This window comes from Equus asinus, chromosome 3 (assembly GCF_041296235.1).
Source record: "Equus asinus isolate D_3611 breed Donkey chromosome 3, EquAss-T2T_v2, whole genome shotgun sequence".
NCBI lineage: Eukaryota > Metazoa > Chordata > Mammalia > Perissodactyla > Equidae > Equus > Equus asinus.
In genome coordinates, this window is record NC_091792.1 from 160,791,850 (window position 1) to 160,811,950 (window position 20,101).

At 43.1% G+C, this 20,101-nt stretch overlaps 1 protein-coding gene across 4 annotated transcripts in view; it reads right to left on the reverse strand.

Annotated features, from left to right (window-relative positions):
• The window catches only part of NSD2 (nuclear receptor binding SET domain protein 2), an 85,615-nt gene that overhangs the window by 32,798 nt on the left and 32,716 nt on the right, over nt 1-20,101 (reverse strand). For 2 of the 4 annotated variants that reach the window (XM_044767972.2, XM_070506365.1), the window contains exons 4-8: nt 14,108-14,274; nt 13,102-13,584; nt 4,151-4,295; nt 3,277-3,354; nt 1,266-1,384 (exon numbers count right to left, since the gene is read on the reverse strand). In XM_044767972.2, the coding sequence (XP_044623907.1) occupies nt 1,266-1,384; nt 3,277-3,354; nt 4,151-4,295; nt 13,102-13,584; nt 14,108-14,274 (992 nt within the window). The remainder of the gene's footprint in view (nt 1-1,265; nt 1,385-3,276; nt 3,355-4,150; nt 4,296-13,101; nt 13,585-14,107; nt 14,275-20,101) is intronic. The other 2 variants (XM_044767975.2, XM_044767978.2) reach the window with 1 other exon arrangement.

The window sequence follows — 20,101 nt, forward strand, 5'->3', positions numbered from 1 at the left end:
AATATTTCAAAGCAACCAATGTCAGTATGATTGCCAGTAAAGGACTGTTCTAGTAGTAGGAGGCCAGAGGAGATATAAAGATGTGCTTCCAGGTAACTTCAAACATTAGTGACTCAAAGTGAATTTTACCTAGCTCATTGCTGGACACTTGATCACTAACAACTTGACCTGACAGGTGCCGTGAAAGAATGCTTTGTCGGCCAGGAAAATGGGGCAGAGCCTGGCCTGCCTGCTCCCCTTAACTGCAAATATGGCCTTAAAGAAATAAGATAATATGGTGGCCACATATTTACACTTTAGCAATATATGAGATTTATTTTCCCTTCTTCAAAGTAAAACAAAACAATAAAAAGAGCAACTTCTTAATTCAGATGAGTAAAAGACAGTATGAACCTTTACTCAAAATCATAAATCAGAGTACAACTATTGTGTCAGAACTTTTATTAAATAAATATAAACTCGAATATAAGATACAAAGTCTATTTAAACTCTCAGTTCATGAAGAAGTTAACTCGATGTCTGAGACGGTTTAAATAAGTAGAAGTGCACCGTCATTAAGCACACTCTAGGGCTCACATCTTCCACATGCATGAGTGCCATACGCCAGACAGAATAATCCACTGCTCCTTTGGATACAAGGACCTTGGTCAGTTTCACTTTCCTCCAGGTACCAGGCAAACTCTGCCCCTTGACATATGCTGGAATATGCTAGAACGCTAAGGCTCTGGGGCTGCCTTTATATAAACAGGCCTACACAGCCTGCTTAGTATTCCCATTAAGTAAACAATAATATGAATTACTAATAAATTGAATGAGTGCATAAAATCTATTTTCAATGCCTTTAATGGATTTTTTTAACTTTTCACTGAAGTACAACCTACATCTCTAATAAATTTTGATGTTTTCACGACAACTCATTATTTACACACTGAATAAGAAGCCCTACAGATAAGAGTCATTTTTAGTATACAACTTTGTTGAATCTAAACATGAAGTATTACTCAAACTGGATGTTTTTCTTTGATAGACAAGTATCAGAAGTTTGTGTTAAAGTCCCCAGCAGATAAAAACTGGCTCTCTTCAGTGGCCTTCTCAAAGGAGTTTCAGAGAAAAGCCAGCCTTACTACATTTGGAATGGTATCCACTGAGCACAACCCAGGAAGAACCACCAGGAGTGCCTCCTGCATCCTGTCTGCAGGGAAACACGGCCATTACAGTCACATAGCACGCGTCCCTCCACCCAGGAAAAACCCGGGCACAATTACCTTCCGAAGACCCTGCTTGTCGGTCCTGAGTCTTTTCCTGGGTGCATCCTCAACTTCAACGTCCTCTGTTGGGTCCTGTGTCCTCTTTGTGTGGTTTCTTTTTTTCCCATTTAAGTTACCTTGGAATGGGGATGGGGGAAACTTACATGAAAAACACTCTACAAGCCGCCCTCCAAAGCACTGAGCACCTACCCAGGGCATTCAATGTGCAAATCCAGCCCACGATGGGTTTCCTGTAATCCTGTTGATTTCCAGGGCATAGGTATTATAGATCAAATCTCTCCGCATTTTGCAAATTGCAAGGGACCACTTCCTATAACATCAAATACTGGAAAATCCTTATCTAATCTAGGGATTATTATATTGGTATTTGTCATAATTATATTTTAATGTACTATAGTGTTAAATTTAAATGTGACCAGTATTTTTAAAAAATCCTTTACTTACTAATATTCAAAGACTAGTGGAATTTAAGTTGAACTTTGAAAAAATATACAACTTGCTACTTTTTATACATTTCCTTAAAGAAGTATCTTGAGTAGCAATACTACATTTGTATCTGCAAATTAAAGGCTTTCTACATGCTTGCTTAACTGTGCCATGTATTAGGTGTTCCCAGGAATATCAACTAATCCAAGATTTAAGGTGTCCAAACAGTACTGACCTAGGAAAATAAGACGTAAGATAAGAGTGCAAATTCTAGAGAGATGATTAATTTAAACACGCCAATGTTTATTTTGAATACAAATCCAGTATTTCCATTTGCATAACTGCTGTACAGAGAGGTTCAGGGTTTATTCCTGGACTGTTCATCAAACATCTTGTGGGAGGACAGTGTCATCCTCAAATCTTACTACTTGGTGGGACAGAGCACACCAGCCAGGAGTGCTCAGCTCTGTAGCGTCCAGCAGTGCCTTGGGAGAAGGTGCAGGTCATCCCACCCAAGGCTGACATGCACACAGGGCACTGCCTCGGGTCGAGGCCTGGTATTGCTAGAGAAGAGCCAAGCACTGGCCCTCACACCAGTCTCAGACTGACATGAGCCAGCCTGGCGACCGGCCTTCACTAAGCTCCATTCCTGGCCACGGTACCATGGGCTGGACACAAGGGAATACCAGGACGAGGCCTGCAGAGCGTTGGGCAATGAGATCTGCTCAGCTATTGCCTGAGTATAACCACTACAGGGCACAGCCTGACTTGCCAGAACCTCCTCAATCAGGTTCGCCCCTCATCAGCATGTGTTCACTAAGCTACAGACACCTGCCTGCAGCAACTGTTACCCAGTGCCTCGTCTTCCCACAGGTGAGGTGAAGTCACAGCCCTTTACATAAGGACCTCCCCCTATACTAGAGAGAGACCACAGTCGTTTTTCACAGAAATGAGCAATATGGGCATCTGTTTGAACTCCTAACAGTGAGACAAGGGGGACAGCTGACACCACAGACATGGCCCATCATCTTGGCTGTTAGCACTGGGGGCCCTGAAAGGGAGAGTTAAAGGGCATCCAGAGAGAAGCACACACCTGACACACACTGAGGGCAGAAATGGACCCCTGTCGTCCTCCTGTCTACTAATTACCGACAGTCCAAAATGACAAAATGTGACACACAATCAAATTCACACTTACTCTTCAAAGATAAGTTGAATCTGGCTTCAGGAAAACCTTTCTCATTCTTAAATACGCCAGTCACTGAAAAGGGATACTTTTCTAGATTTAGCGTACTGATGAAGAGTCAGGTGAACTTTTGCCTTTTAAAGAAAATACACAAGTCCTAAACATCCTCACTATTCTAAATCATAGTATTTGTAATGAACACTGAACAAATTGAATAAAATTCAATATTAATATAATCAGATAGTTGATGTGAAGATCTAGAAAGCCCTAAAATCAAGATGGAAACATCTGTGAACAAAACAGAAAGGTTATATGGTACGTGCGCAATTACAGTCAAATATACACAGTGCTGATCTAGAAGCACAAGCTAGTACACATAATGCAAATTGCAATTACTTCTGGGTCTCGGTCTCCTTTTAGGTGAGTCTTGAAACACTTTACGTTTGGCCTCTCCAAAACTCTTCAATGATGAACCTTGAGAGATACAGAATTTTTTTGTATTTTAAATTAATACCCAAATATGTCACACTTATTTTTACATTAAAAATGTCAGTTTTCCACAAAATGTGTGTCCAAGCACGCACAGACGACAAATCTGACCATTGTTACACATTTTCTCCAAAGCTTACAATGTTAAGTCTCCCTTCTCTTGCCATTGCCCAAAGCAAAGTAGCACTTTTTGTTTTTTAAACTGAAGGCCTAAGAAGAACCAGAAGGCACCCACATTTAAGGTCAGTCCACGGTCACCCTCCTCACCCTGCGAGCTTTCAAGCAAACAGGCCAGGAATGCCCCCTCCCCAGGTCCAGAGCCTCCAGCCCGCAGAGGTGAACCCCTCGTGAGGTGCAGGCATAGCCTCGGCCAGGAGGGCAACCTCAGTCGGGTACACAGGCCTGAAGTCTGACCCTACCACGTCACGTAAGCCTGGAGTACTAGAGACCGCCTGGGCTCCCTTCCTTCTGGCATCCTCCCTCACACCACCCCATCGACTGCAGAGACTAGAGCGCCCACTCCACTTGGGCAGAAGAGCGAGGGACCCGCAGGCCAGACAGAGGATCACACGGAACAGCTCTCATGACAACGAGTGAGGAAATGCAGACAGCAGAGGTTGCTTTATTGTGACCACACGCACTCTGGTTGCTGGCACAAGCACCACAGGTCAGAGCTGGGGAGAGCGGACACGCTTCCCTACAGTCCCAAGACCGGAGCTCGGTCTGCTACACTACACACATCACACCTAGGCAGAGTACACTAGCACAGCTTTACGTTTACCAGAGTCTTCTTCAGACTGGGAAGAGGCCACTAGGGCAAACTTTGTGTTATAGCGCGCTTTCTGTTTCTCATTGAGCATGTTCCACTGGGATCCAAGCAACTCTTCAATCTCCTCACTGGAGGCATCTGGGTGCTCAGCAACAACCTGTGAACATAGGAAAGGGTGAGGTAAGAAAGCCAAAAACCTAGAACTAAAAATCCAATGCACAGACCTACAGAACTCAGCATGTTGCATTTTTACTCCCACATCATGGAACTATGTCCTGTAAAAGCTTCAAAGAAAAATAGTGCTAGGGGACAGCCCGGTGGCGCAGCAGTTAAGTGCGCACATTCCACTTGAGCAGCCCGGGGTTCATCAGTTCGGATCCCAGGTGCGGACATGGCACCGGTTGGTAAGCCATGCTGTGATAGGTGTCACACATATAAAGGAGAGGAAGATGAGCACAGATGTTAGCTCGGGGCCAGTCTTCCTCAGCAAAAAGAGGAGGATTGGCAGCGGATGTTAGCTCAGGGCTAATCTTCCTCAAAAAAAAAAAAAAAAAGAAGAAAAATAGTGCTTAACTGATGCTGTAACTCACTGAAAACTCATAAATGAATATAGCACTGGTAAAAACAAAAAACAACTAAACTGTATTTATGTAGATGCAGGAAATGATAAATGGTAAGAGAAAAAAATACTCTTTTCCAAAATCACTAAATTATCAGTAAGTTACAATTTTCTAGGCATCCTTGAAAAATCAGTAGTAGGAAAAGTCCTATAGAAACACTACCTCTAAACATGGAGGTGAGGTCTTGCCTTGGTTTTCTCTTTGGCCATAGCACCCACACTCCTCTTTCAGGTACACACTTGGAAGGATGGCAAAGGTGGTATGCCAAGGAGTGCCCCCTGACCTCTGTCATAGTCCAGGCCAGCACACAAAGACAATCACTCTGCACAGCCAAGACACAGAGGTTCCCTGGCCCTCCAGCCACTATCAGGGCTGCCAGCATCAGCACCCTGGGAGCATGCTAGAAATGCAGACTCTCAGGCCCTATCCCAGATCTGCCAACCAGAAACCTGCATTTTCACAAGGTCTCCAGGTGATTCACATTCACATTAAAGTCTGACTAGCGGGTCCTCAGCCTTGGCTGCACACTGTAATAACCAGGGGAGTTTTCAAACCCATGGTGTTCAGGTCCCACCCAAGACCAATTCAATTCACTGGGCCTGGCATCAGTACTTTAATGGTTTCCCATGGGTTTCTAATGTGCACCTGAGTTTGAGAGCCATCAACAGCAGAGGTCCAGAGGTCAACAAACTATGGCTTGCAGGCCAAATCTGACCCACCACCTGTGTTTGTATGGCTTATGAACTAAGAATCGATTTTACATTTTTAAACGGTTAAAAATAACAAGAATATTTCATAGCACATAAAAATTATAGGAAATTCAAATACTAGTCCAGAAATAAAGTTTTATTGGAACTCAGAGACAGGCGTTCATTTACATGTTTCCTATGGCTGTTTTCATGCTAAAACAGCAAAGTTGAGGAATCGCAACAGAGACTTCATTGTTCTCAACGTCCTTTCAAAAAAGGTTTGCCAACTGGTTCAGAGCACTAGCCAGCTTGCTTTTGAGCAGACCCTAGGTTCGAACTTGGCTCCTCCACTCAGTAGCTTCATGAACTTGGGTAAGTTAAGGTACTGTCTCCACTTCTCTCTGTGACACAGGGGCAGTAACACTTCACCTGGCAGTGGTAAGGAATCAATGGGTTAATGCCGGCTGGTCAGTATTACCACTTGGATCTACCACCTGCCCAGCCAACATAGGTAACCTCTGCCCCAAAACACAAACCCTTATGCACAATGTGGTTATCACAGCTTCTTATAGCCTCCTGTGTCCCCTGCACCTCACCATGTCCTCCTTGGCCCTGCTGGACACCGGCACATCACCAACTCCTGCCCACCCTCAGAGCTCAGGGTAGATGCCTTTCCAGGCAAGGGTGAGCGACACCTCACAGAAACACCCAGCCCGGCTCTGTCCTCCCATCACAAGGACATTTTCTGCAATCTGAAGTCCAAATCTGACCTCCTGCACTCCATCGGGTGTTCTTCTCAGCATCCCTCGTGAGTCGTCATGTTTCTTACTGTCACCACTCCCACCTCACCGCTGCCTGGGCATATCCAGCCCCACACACACCTGCTTCCTCCTCTCAAATTGGGGCACCCTCCCCTCTTGGCCCAGTAGGGCTCTATCCTGCCTGTCTGCCTGCCTGCCACCCCACTCTTCATTAGAGGTGAGCTCACCAGCCCCCAACACTTCAAGCACCAACGGTCTCAGACCTTCACACAGCAAAGGTTTTTGTGCTGAGTTTCAGATTCACAGGGCACTTGCCTTGTAGAACTCTCTACCTGGAGATTCCTCAAGATTAGCACATTCATTTGTGGACCTGCTGCCCTCCTCAGTCACCCACCCCAGACTACAATGTCCTCAATCATGATGAATCATAACAGCATTCACAGCTGATTCATCAAACAAGACTCTTTGACTCTCCCTTGAGGCCATCCTTCCTGTTGCACGTAAATCCATGCCAGGCTGGCCAGCTCCACTCCAGAACATCCTCGTATCCGCCCACCTCCACCCAAACTGCCATGGTTTCAGCAACCAGTCCCATGGCTCTTGGTGCTGTCCATCCATCTGCTGACATTCCCATCCCAAAAGGTCTCCCTCCTGCAACCAGAGGGACCACAGCCCAGCCCACACCTTGGATAGATCCCTGCCACTCAGCAAGGCTTTCTATGGCCCCCATCACCCAGGGCCCATTCTCTTCCTACTTTGTCACTCCTGCAGCAACTCTGCATGTAAGCTACACAATGGACAGTCCCCAGCAGGCTGTGGACACAGCAGGCTCTACCTCTTACCACTTCCACAGGTTACACACTCTCCCTGAAACATTCTCCTCCACCAGGCTGACTTTCAGGCATCCTTTTAAGTTTCAGTTACAATGTTGCTTTCATTCATTCATTCACGCACTGCTGGTGCTAAGGACAGGAGACAAAACAGTAACAGCAGCCAGCATCCTGCCCCATGGTCCTCACTTTCTGGGGGAATCACCCATTCATTTTTCATCTCCTCACCATATACTGTGTACTCCAAGGAGGCCGAGGAAGTGTCTGCATTATCATCTTAGGTTAATAAAGCAATGGCTGCTCATCAAAGTCTACAGGTTTCATAATGACGCAGCACTGTACAACCGTTACAAGTTCTAAACACACACACATGTGCATATACACGCATGCACAATTAGGGTCAGGTCCCAATTCTACTTCCTGCTTGTGTCATCTCACTGGTCAAGGAGAGTGGCTTTACATCTTTGAGCTCACTCTAGCCAGCTATAAGACAGGGATAATTTATGCCAACCTCAAAAGACCATTATGAGAAATGAATACAATTTTTCATGATAACATACTGGCAACATATCCAACATATGGTAAACACTCAATAGTGGCTACTTTTACATTTCTAATAAACTATTTCAGACATACAAAAAATACAGAAAACCAAATACCCATAAGCCCACATAGCTGACTAAAATATTACCAGTATAATCCAAGACTCTATGTACTCCTCAGAGATTGCACTCCCTTCCCTCATCCCACAGGCCACCTCACACATCTTTTGAGAGCTTTGTGTCACTTTTTAGACTTCTCAGAAGAATGCTGAAGTTGCCGTCCTCTAAGATGGCCCCCATGAGCCTCGATACCTAGTACTCATGCCTCCCTACTGAACAGCACTTCCAGTGTGGCCAATATACGATGTAGACATAGTGGCATATGACCTCCATAAAAGACATCTGCCCTGCCCTCGGCTCACCTGCTCTGGGGGAAAGCAGCCTGCATGTTGTGAGGGCACTCCAGCAGCCCCATGGAGTGGGCCACATGACGAGGAACCGAGGCAGCCTGCAGGCACTATATGACTGCAGCACCTTGGAAGAAGATCCTCCCACCCCGGCCAAGACTTTGGATGATGCAGCCCCAGCAAACATCTTAACTGTGACCTCTCGAGAAACCCTTAGGCAAAACCACCTGGCTAAACTGCTCCCAAATTTCTGACCCATAGAAACTATAAGATAATCGATGCATGTTGTTTTAAGCCACTAAGTTTTGAGGTAACTTATTATGCAACAATAGATAACTGATACAAATGAATACACAAAAAACTGAGACACAAAGCATTGGTTCAACTCTAACGGATCTATAAAAATTAGGGTCAGGGAAGGTTGAAAAGATTCTTTAAAAATTGGAAACTGAGGCCGAAAACATCTGCTAATGAAATTGCTACTAACTCTGGGGTCTTTGGTAAACATTTCCTGTGTTCAAGTTTACTGTTCCGACTCTTCTGGTGGGGAACCTCCTCCAGCTGCTCTCAGTTCCTCGCATGCAACCAAAATAAGGGCACTACACTGACTACTGCCAGGGTTGTCCACCCTCTCCCCCACTTAGGTTCACAGCAGTGGGCCTCCATACCCACTGTGGACTTCGTCTTCCAGAACACTCCTCACCTGCCCCTAGTCCAGCCCCTTTAGCTATATTCCAGGAATATCACAAAATATACTTATGAGCTGTACATCTAAACTAAGCCTGACAAAGACTAACCAGCAAAACATGTTAATGAAGAACTCAGCCCATTTCAAGAAGGATAATACTCTTCTTCATTTGCAAGAAGGAAGCTAGAAATTGACCTTAAAAAAAGTCAGCAAGTGGGGGCCAGGCCCGTGGCCGAGTGGTTAAGTTCGTGCGTTCTGTTTCGGCGGCCCAGGGTTTCTCCAGTTCGAATCCTGGGTGCAGACATGGCACCGCTCATCAAGCCATGCTGAGGCGGCATCCCACATGCCACAACTAGAAGGACCCACAACTACAAATACACAACTATGTACTGGGGGGCTTTGGGAGAAAAAGGAAAAATAAAAACTTAAAAAAAAAAGTCAGCAAGTGTCAACCAAATGTCGTGAATAACCACAGTCTTCCATCTAGCGACCCTAGAAAAGGAGGGTTCAGGAAGCACAGGGAAGGCTCCATCCAACTCTGTCCCTCAAGGGCTGGCCACTGATTAATCAATTAACCACCAAACAAAAACCCTCCTTGGGTGCACCACCACTCCCCAAAAAAGAAAAAACCACCTAGCAAGACCCAGATTATCCTACAGGGTAGGATCGGGAGCAGCTTCCTCTTCAAGTCTAGAATTACCTGTTACGCAACCAGCACAAACATACTTGTAATAACAACAAAGGAAATGAAACAGTTAAAGAACATCCTAGTAGTCACTACTTATCTGACAACACATAATTACTTAAAACCAACCAGCACCCAAACCCAGCTGAGAGGGAAGGGGCTCAGGCGCCTCATTCCCCACAGGGACCAGGTATGCACAGGGCAGGGCGTTTGTCTCTAATGCAGAACAGAACTTTAATTGTGCATCTTCAGTTTGGTTTTTGCATTTAGTATGATGCCAGTGGCAAAACTGTGCAGCATGGGCTCTGGAGGGATGCTCAGAGCCAGACGAGCTGTGGCGTGAGCTTCAAAGGATCCAGGGCAACAGCAATGCTCCGAGTGCAGAGCACTCAACATGTGCCGGCCTTCAGGGCACAGCTTGTCAAGCAGTCTCTGGAGTGATAGGCTTGTTTGTTCTTGGTCCATTTCTTAGTGCTAAAAGGGTCGTCTGAGAGCAAGCTGAGTCCCCCAAAGCAAAAAAAGTAGTCTTTGGGAAGTGGTTTGAATTCTCAGGTACCCACTTTACTTCTATAATTTCAAACAAATGGGGAGACCACAGAGAAACAGACTAGAACAGGCCAGAGTATGGCTGGCTGGGCAGTTCTCATCTGTCATAGCCTTGCCCTGCTTCCAAAGTCTGAGAGTGTGCAGCTCCTCACCAGGTGTGATGGGAACCCAGCTGTCAAATCCAGGTGGTGTACATTCAGAGCTTACCACTCACACTCTCACCCATGGCAGGTCCAATGCAGTAACTGTCCACACTGCTCAGTGCTCTGCACCATTTCAAATCCAACAGTGGCCATAGCTCCTCCACCAGGTGTCAACATCTCCCTGGGGCAGACCTCAAAGCTCCTGGACAGAGATAGGTACCTTCACAGCTACAGATTCACTCTTTTTGGATGGATACAGGTAGACAGGAAGGCAAACTAAATAGCAGGTATGTTGTACTTTTCAAACTTCATATAAGTTATAGGAGCTAGATATCTTTAGTAACTTGTTTTCCTCTTGGACACCTAGTGAGTTCACTTTAATTGCTGTACAGAGTTACACTGCAGAAACATCACAGTCTGTCATTTATTTAATAACTTTTTATAGTTTTGAAGACTGTACTGTGTCCTTGGGCGCAAGGGCAAAATTCCACTAGGGTAAATACGTAGGAGTGAAATTATAAGACAAAAAGAATGTGCATCTTCAATTTCACTAGATATTGCCAAATTTCTCTTGAAACCAGGTCTAAGAAATGATCTTCAACCAGCCCTGGATGGGGATTCCCACAGCTGCTCATCTTCTTAAGCCCTTAAGCCCTGCTTACCTGGTGACTGCGAAGGACTACCTTACTGTGATTGTGGCACACAGCTCCCTGGCTGCTGGTGAGGGTGAGCAGCATCTCTTCATGGACTCATTAGCCATCCAGGCTCTTCTGTAAATTGCCATTTTCATAGCTTTCCCCCTTTTTCCTCTGGAATTGTTTGAGCTCTGTACACACAGCTTGTCATTTTGTTCATGGTGTCCTTGGTACATAAATTTTCATTTTACCATAGTTCCTTTATGGTCTGTGATCAGTTTGGCTTAAGAAGTGCTCCCCTCTTCCAGAGCGACAAAGTTCTTCTTCTGCAGTGGCTGACTCCTGAAATTACTGGTGAGGTCCCCGTGCCTGTCCTGAGCAGCCAGCCCGCTCAGCTGGCCTGCAGCCCTTTCCCATCTGCTTCCCGTCTCTGTTCTGGGCAATCTCACTGCCCTGAACGTCTCCAGCACAAATGTCACTGTTTTCAACAACAGAACTTCCTATGTGGGAGGGCAAGTCCTCAGGTCAAACTTCTCTTCAAATGTGGCTATGTTAGCAACCACTTAAAAAATGCACAAACATTCTCGTTGGAAATTTTATTAGAATTATACTAAATTCATAGTTTAACATAGGGGAAACTGACAACTTCAACTTCAAAATACTGAACCTTCCTATATATAAATACTCTATTTCCATTTATTTAAGTCTGCTAAAATACCCAAGTTATTTTTCTGTGAAGTTATACAAACTGTTATATTTATTCCTCAATACCTTTTATTTTTGTTACTATCATAAATTATATCTTTTTAAATTTTTTTTTTTTTAAAGATTGGCACCTCAGCTAACAACTTGCCAATCTTTTTTTTTTTTTTTTTTTGCTTTTTCTCCCCAAATCCCCCTAGTAGATAGTTGTATATTTTTAGTTGTGGGTCCTTCTAGTTGTGGCATGTGGGATGCTGCCTCAACATGGCCTGATGAGCAGTGCCATGTCCCTGCCCAGGATCTGAATTGGTGAGACCCTGGGCCACTGAAGCAGAGCATGTGAACTTAACCACTCAGCCACAAGGTCGACCCCTTTAATTTTTATTTATTTTTCTTTTGGTGAGGAAGATTGTCCCTGAGCTAACACCTGTGTCAATCTTTCTCTATTTTGTATGTGGGATGCCACCACAGTGTGGCTTGATGAGCGGTGTGTAGGTCCGCGCCCAGGATCTCAACTCGGAAACCCTGGGCTGCTGAAGCAGAGCACACGAACTTAAGCACTACGCCACTGGGCTGGCCCCAAATGCTATCTTTTTAATACTACCTTTCTCTTGGTTGCTGGTGTTGTATAGTGATCTTCTCTCCACCAGTCCTGGCGAGCTCTTGTTGAGTCTAGAGACTCTCTGTACATCTTCTCAAGTTTCCTACACAGGCCTCTGCAGACAGCGGTGGCTTTCCTTCTTCCTCTATGATTATCCTTCTTTATCTCTTTTTCTTATCTTACTGTACTGGCGAGTATTTTCACTACAATATTTAATATAAGTGTTGACAGAAAGGCATCCTGTCTTGTCTATGATTTTAAAGAGAATTCTTCTAAAGTTTCATTAACTATGATGTTTGCTCAGTTTTTGATAGATGCCATTCTATAGGTTAAGGAAGTTCCCTTCTAATGCTGGCTGGCTAACTTTGTATCAAAGAGCAATGAAGTTTTTCAAATGCCTTTTCTCCATCTATTGAGACGATCATTTAATCTACGACATAGTGTATCACAATAATAGATTTTCTAACATCACTCCATTCTAGCACTCCTGAGAAAAGCCCTACCAACCCACTTCAAGTAATAGTGAATGTAACCAAAAATGGGAGCCCAATCCCTTCAGTGCTTCATAATGGAATCAAGTCTTTACAATGTACTAACAGATCATGTATTCTATGACAATGATTAAGAAAATTATTCAAATGTTTTAATCATTAACATATTACTGTCTTTTTAAATATCATGGAAATAAGTACTCAACATATTCAGTGCTAGTGGATACATTAGGTTTTGTAAACGGGTTCACCCCACACTGGCAGCTTCAGAACAGCCTCCTGGAGAAGATGCTAATCCAAAGCCAGAGGTATAAAGGCTGACCTTCCAGCAAAGGGAGCTCAATGAAACCCACTTCCCACTGTCCACAGTGTCTTCTCATACACACTGGGAGGAACACTTTAGTAACCCAGAGTGAAAAGGCAAGTATTGTTGCCCCCAAGGGCTAAAACTGGCTGCTCCCTAACAATTTTTACTTATTAAATCTAAAACCTACATAATTCTCACTATAAACTGTGCTGATAATGCTAAGAAACAGATGATTCTGCACTGAATGGATGTTCCTCAAATTCAGAAACTCCCCAGAATGAAAACAAAACAACTTAGAACCTATCACAGCACCGACCTCATCCCTGTGCTTTTGACAGAAGACCAAAAACTGGGATGCCGCATCTCCCTTTCTGCTCCGTGGAGTGGAGGCTGTGGCCTTCTTCCTCCCAGAAGGAGATCCTACTCCCCTCTTAGAGTCACCCTCTGCTGTCTTTTGAGGAGTAGTCTTTACTGTCCCAGGGTCACTTTCTTGGTTTTCAGCAGAGCTAGGCTGCTTGGCTCTCCGCCTTCTCTTGATAGGAATGCCCTCTTCTCTCATGGGCTTGGAGTTATAAGCAGCTTCTTCAGTGACTCCTGAGGATTCCACCATTTCTCCCAGAGACTCCACAGCAATGCCTGCCTCCTTAGCTACGTGAGGGTTGAGACGAAGCTGGTCCCCCACGTAGAGGAAGGTGAACTTGGCTTTCCGCTCCTCTACGGACATGCTTGCAGCTTCTTCCGCTTGAACGATGCCCATTTCCCACTGGGCCCTCAATTTCCCTGAAATAGGTTTCAACAGCTGAAAAGAAAAACATAAGACATCTTAAGTTTCATTATACAAACATAAAAGTTAACCCACTTTAAAGAAGGATACTTTCAGAATTTCACACAAATTTAGGAATCAAAAACTGTAATAACCAATTAACTTAAATGTTTCAGACAGAATTCAGCCCAATATAATAACTCTACTGTTTCTTTAAACTAAAAATCAATTCCAATCACATTTATCTAACATAATATACAAATATACTAATATATGATATATTATATATAATATTATACATATTTTTATATATAAAAGGAAAATAAAAATCATAAAACAAATTATCTCTGGGAGTTATCAAGTGAGTAAAAAGAATACATTGTGTCTCTAAAGAAACTTACTATATTTTATAACATAGCATACTTGGGCACAAGTAAACAATGAGAGACATAAGAAGCCATTACAGTATTTCAAGAACCAAAAGTTCAAAACAAGATAAATAATTAAGAATAAAAATAAAAGTTTTGGTCTAAAATTGTACTTAAGGAACATCTATCACCTTAATTTTCTCAGCTTTCGTGGGTGCCTGCTTGGCACTTTCCTGGCATAATTTTTCAAACTGTCCTTCTCCTTCAAAAGTTACAAGGCTCTTCTCAAATATCCAAGCTCTTTCTGGGGCATCACCAAAGAACTGTACGTGATACTGGCGTGCACTCTTTTTCTGACCTAGTTTTTAAAATAAAATGTTAGAACTTGAAAGTTAGAATTCGGGATGAAATTAGACAAATCTATTAATAATTACTGATATGAAGTTGGGAGCTGTCTTAAAGTTGTTTTACTTGGTGCTGTTTGAGTCTGCTAACCTCTGAATAAATCCTACTCTTTTTATCCCCACCATGCTCCATGCCAAAGAGGGAAACGCATTTATGATAAGACTCAGATAAGGCTCAAAATTGACTGGGAAAGAAATGCACTCCTTTAATTCCTCCCTTCCAAGGTCCATTTAAAAAGATAAGTAAGACAAGAGAGGACATCAGCAAAAGGGCCATTCAACAAAGAGGGGACTAGACAGCAGTGAAGGGGCACAGAGGGGTATCAGACAGCCTGGGTTCAAATTCAAGCCCCACCACCTACTAGTTGGGCAGCCTTAGGCTGGCCACTCACTGACAGTTCTCAGAGAGGGGATAAGGGCACCAATGACCTCCACACCTCCAGGGAAGCCATGAGGGCACAGAGTAACCCCTCAGATGTCCATGCGGTCACTCTTAGCAGAAACGAAGAAGCCACATCCTACAGTGCAGCCAGAAGGGACCTAGGCGAGGAAAGAGACACTTGGCCCAAAACCCAAGAGAGGGGGGTACCAGATTCAGCTGAGGTAGAGGTGAGGCTGCAAACAAGTAAGCCGGTTAAAAGGTCAGATCCCTGTGCCAAGTGAGGGGAGAAACGGGACTCTCCATCAGGCAACTGCCAGTCCCTGTTCCCTCATACAGAACGCTGACCACAAGAAATCAAAGAACACTTCCTAGAGAACCAACACACCCCAGAGGAAAAATCTCTTTACTGAGTCTTTTGAAGATTCCCCCAACTAAGTGGCCGATGGCCAGCAAGACTCTCCTAAATAAGGTATCAGTCTCCCCACACGCAGGCTACAGACAGCTCTGAGCGCTGCCCTCTCAGACACAAGCCCAGCACCAAGGACCCCCAGGACCCAGGGAAGCCTCCGGCATGAACGATTCCAAAATACACAGAAATCAACAGTCTCTGCAGGGCCACAGACACAACGCCAGGAAGAGAAGACACCTGACAAGGAAAACTCTGAAAAGAGAAGAAAAAAGAAAGAGCCATTAGAAATTTTAAAATACAATTATGAAAATAAAGTTCAAAAAGAAAGCTTGGAGGGTAACTTAAGAAATCTCCCAGAAAGAAGAAAAAGATTAAGATGAAAAACATCTACTCCCTTAAGAAACCTATAGGTTTCTTTCAATCCAGGAGGTACAATACCCAAATAACTGTCCTTCTAAAGAGAACCAGCGAAACTCCTCAAGGAATTAACAACATACGAACATGTCCCAGAACTAAAACCTCCCTAAATGCCTCATCCACCACCCACACCAGGGCACATCTTTGTGACATGCAAGCTGCTGGGAGGGGGAAGAGGACAGTCTCCATGTTAATAGAATGAGAAAGAGAATGGCAGAGTACTTCAAGAGGAACTCTGGAAGGAAATGAAGCAGGACCTTCAAAGAAGGAAATGTTAGAAGGAAATTAAGTAATATCTCCAAAATTCTGAGAATTATTATTTTCAACATAAATTCTATACCCAGCCAAACCATCAATCAAGTGTGAGGACAGAGAAGTAGCGTCCTCTGAACCACAGTGACTCAAATTTACCTCCCATACACACTTTCTTAAGATGCCAAAAATGTACTCCAGCAAAAAAGGAAAACTCATCAAGAAAAAGCACAGTATGGAACCACAAAAGATAATGCATGTAACTCAGGAAAGCATCTTAAAGAAAATCTAAGATTATTGCTATGCAAAATGTTAAGAATGCCAGTAATACAGACTGAAGTAGGAAAAAGGAAGATTCTGGAAGAGAGTTCCAGGGAAAGAAAAGATGAGAGAAAAGGATTCCCCTACACCAAAAAAGAAATCTGAGCAGCAAGGAAAGACGATTAACAGATGAGATAAAAGGAGCAGAACAGGAAAATGGGAATCAAACACAGCTTTTCATTTTTTTCCCCAATAGGAGAAACTAACTACATAATAAGGATGAGTTTTGAGGACAGAGAAATGAATACTTGGAAAAAATTAAGACTGTATGAACAGCAAAGTATATGATTTAGAAAGAAAGGCAATAATTAACTCGGGGGGGGAAAAAAGATTGTACAAGCAAGAAAATGCAATTACAGAATACAACTTGGTTTTCCACTGTATGATATGTACATAGCCAAAATTACGTAAACACTTCTGTTTGATGAAATAAAAACAGTGAGTTGAGGCCAGCCCCGTTGCGTAGTAGTTAAGTATGCGCATTCCACTTTGGTGGCTAAGGGTTCGCAGGTTCATATCCCGGGCATGGACCTATACACCACTCATCAAGCCAAGCTATGGTAGCATCCCACATACAAAATGAAGGAAGAGTGGCACAGATGTTGGCTCAGAGACAATCTTCCTCAAGCAAAAAAAAAGAACATTGGCAACAGATGTTAGCTCAGAGCGAATCTTCCTCACACACACAAAAAAACCCCCAAAACAGTGAGTTAAATAGTAGTTAAAGCTAGAAAATGTTCAAAGAGATAAACATACAGTAGTGCTCCCATTATCTGTGGGTAAATACATTCCAAGATGCTCAGTGGCTGCCTGAAAAAGTGGATAGTACCAATCCCTATATATACCATTTTTTTTCCTATACATATATACCCAGGATAAAGTTTAATTGATAAATTAGGCACAGGAGGAGATTAATAACAATAAATAATAATAAAAAAGAATTATAACAATACACCATAATAAAAGTTACCGACGATCTCAGCAACCTCAGCATACATTTTTTTTTTCTTTCCTTAAGTCAAGAACTTTCACCTTTTCATTTAAAAGAAACACTTTACAGCTTCTCTGCGGCATATGTTAATTGCCAGCATCACTACTCCAGTGCTTTGGGGCATTATTAAGATAAGGGTTACTTGAACACAATTGTAATACAGCTACCATCGATATGATAACTGAGAAGGCTACTAAGTGACTAATGGGCAGGTAGCACATACAGCATGCATCCACTGGACAAAGGGATGATTCAAGTCCCGGATGGACTAAGCAAGATTTCATCATGCTACCGAGAAAGGCTCACAATTTAAAACTCGTCAATTGTTTATTTCTGGAATTTTCCATTTAGTATTTTCAGACCACAGCTGACCGTTAATAACTGAAATTGCACTGTGGAAAGTGAAACCTTGGATATGGGGGGACTACAGTAATTACCTCTGGGTAGGGGAAAAGACTATTTTTCCACTATTAACCTCTCCATACAATTTGATTTGTTTATAAGCATATATAATTCTTCGATTTTAAAACAGCTAAGATTAAAAAATATGTCAAAGGATTTGTGACTTCTTCCGTTACTTTAATACTTTGAAAGAACTTTCCTTGGTCACGAAAATGAATATAGATATATATCATAGCATTTGCATAATAAAGAAAATCTGTTACAGGGGCCGGCCCAGTGGTGGTATAGTAGTGGTTAAGTTTACATGCTCTGCTTCAGTGGCCTGGGGTTCACGGGTTTGGATCCCCGGGGCAGACCTATGCACCATTCATCAAGCCATGCTGTGGTGGCATCCCACGTACAAAACGGAGGAAGACTGCCACAGACCTTAGTTCAGCAACAATCTTCCCCAAGCTAAAAGAGGAAGATTGGAAACAGATGTTAGCTCAGGGCTTTTGTTTTCCTCACCCAAAAAAAAAAAAAGAAAAAGAAAATCTGTTACAGTACATGTGATGAAATACTATGAACTTATATTTTTTATAAATAGTTAACGACACAGAAAAATCCCCCCTACATGTGAGGTAGAAAAAATCAGGGAAGAATACTATAGTCTAATCTCAAATTTGTAAAATAAATGTAACATTTTCTAAGTTCTTTCTTGCCCAGAAATTTGGTAACAATGTAACTCAATTTTCTCCTATTTTTATGGGTTTCTTTAATCTACATAAATTTTATTTTGATCTAAGTTGAGGGTGAATATCTCATTGTTTTATCACATAATTAATCAGTTGTCCCGGCACCATTTATTAGTAATCCTTCCTTCCTTGCTGATTTCTGATGTTCATTAACCACAGTTGGTATGAAATACTTGTACTGACTCCCCGACCCACATCCCCTTCTAAGAGAACCTGGCCTCCACCAATAGCCCAGGTACCTAACTTTGCACTACGTTCCTTTCCTCCCCATCATGGCCCATCAGACTCAAGCTGACTCCTGACCCTCTGGGCTAGACTAAGTCAGAGTCTCTCTCCAGATTCTGTGAAGCCTTTGAGTTGACAATCACAATTCAGGCACACAGAATGGACCTCACAAAGAGACAAGGCTGCCCAGAGCTGAGGCTCCAGGGAGGAAAAGAAGCCATAAAGAAGGAGACAAGGCCAAGTGTCTACAGAAACAAGCACAGCGCAGGGACAAAGTCATAAGGACATGAGACCACAGAGTTCCCTGGGAAACAAAGGACAAGCATCACTATGCTTGAGTTTCCTGGTTCAGTCCCTGGGGGGCACCAGAGACCCAAAATAGGTAAAACAGAAACCAATAAAATTACAAGTAGAAAATGCCACATCCACTATCTAAGTGCAAGGTTTTAATACCTCTCTTAGTAGCTGATAGAACAAGCAAAAAGGAAAAAAATCTGTGAGGAGATTATACTATAAAATAACCCAAGACATGAGAAAGCCAGATTACCTGTAATATTTTTAGAAAATTCTCGAATTTAGAAATAAAGCAATGAGGGTTCCCTTCTATAACACAGAAAAAGCGACAGCAAAAACTTCCACAACAGAAAATTACTTGATTCCAGACCCCAGTTATCTAAAGAGAAGAATAGTAGGATCCAGGTGTGCCAGGAGATCGTGAAGCTCTCAGATGCAAGAGAATCCAGTTTTCTTCATAGTATACTATCTAAGACATATATTTATCTTCTGTTTTTGACTTAAAGCGTCAGGCCTCAAAGTTGCCAGTCCATCTAGATGCCCTGGTAGGCAGCAGCCAAGACAAGTTCTGCTGCTATATATCACAAAAATGCTATTAAGACTTTCATTAACTTAGATTTTCAAGGGAAATTTAAACTTTCAAAAGAATCTAGATTGAGCTGCAGCTTATGAGTTGTGTTCCCTTCTGCATGTACGTTATACTTCAATTTTGAAAATTTAAGTGCATTACTAAGATCAAGATTCAAGTATATCTATAAATCCCAAGCATGATCAATAAAAAGAAGAAAAAGAAAGAAAGAAAGAGAGAGATTGAGAGAGAGAAACAAACAAACAAACAAAGGAAAGAAGGAAAGAAAGAAAGGAAATTTGGTGTGGAAATAGGGGGTAGGGTGAGGGAGTTCCATCTTACAGGAAAAAAAAGTGCCTGCTTCACAAGACCCCATGCTCAGCCAGCACCATGCCAGAAGCCATCCCTTCTTCATGTCCCTGTCCTTCTCCAACAAGGACACCTAAACCCCTAAAGCATGCCCTTCATTCGCCATCTCACTCCCACCATGGGGGTGCTGAACACCAAGTGTCAGGGAATTATAAATGGACCCAAGAGCTCCACTTGGAGCCAGGTCTCAGCACTGCCTGGAGACCTACTTCACACATCTCTGGTAGATTCTCCATTTCCTGTAGCAATGAACACAACCAGTGCCCAGGATCTGGGCTTCTACATACCATGCTCTACTAAAAGGCCCCAGGTTTCCTCCAAGAAATGGCCAATGCCAGGAGTGGGATAAATAAGGTACAAAATGAGCCTAGAACACCTCATTGGGCCACATGTAAGGAAGTGCTGATGGAGACATGT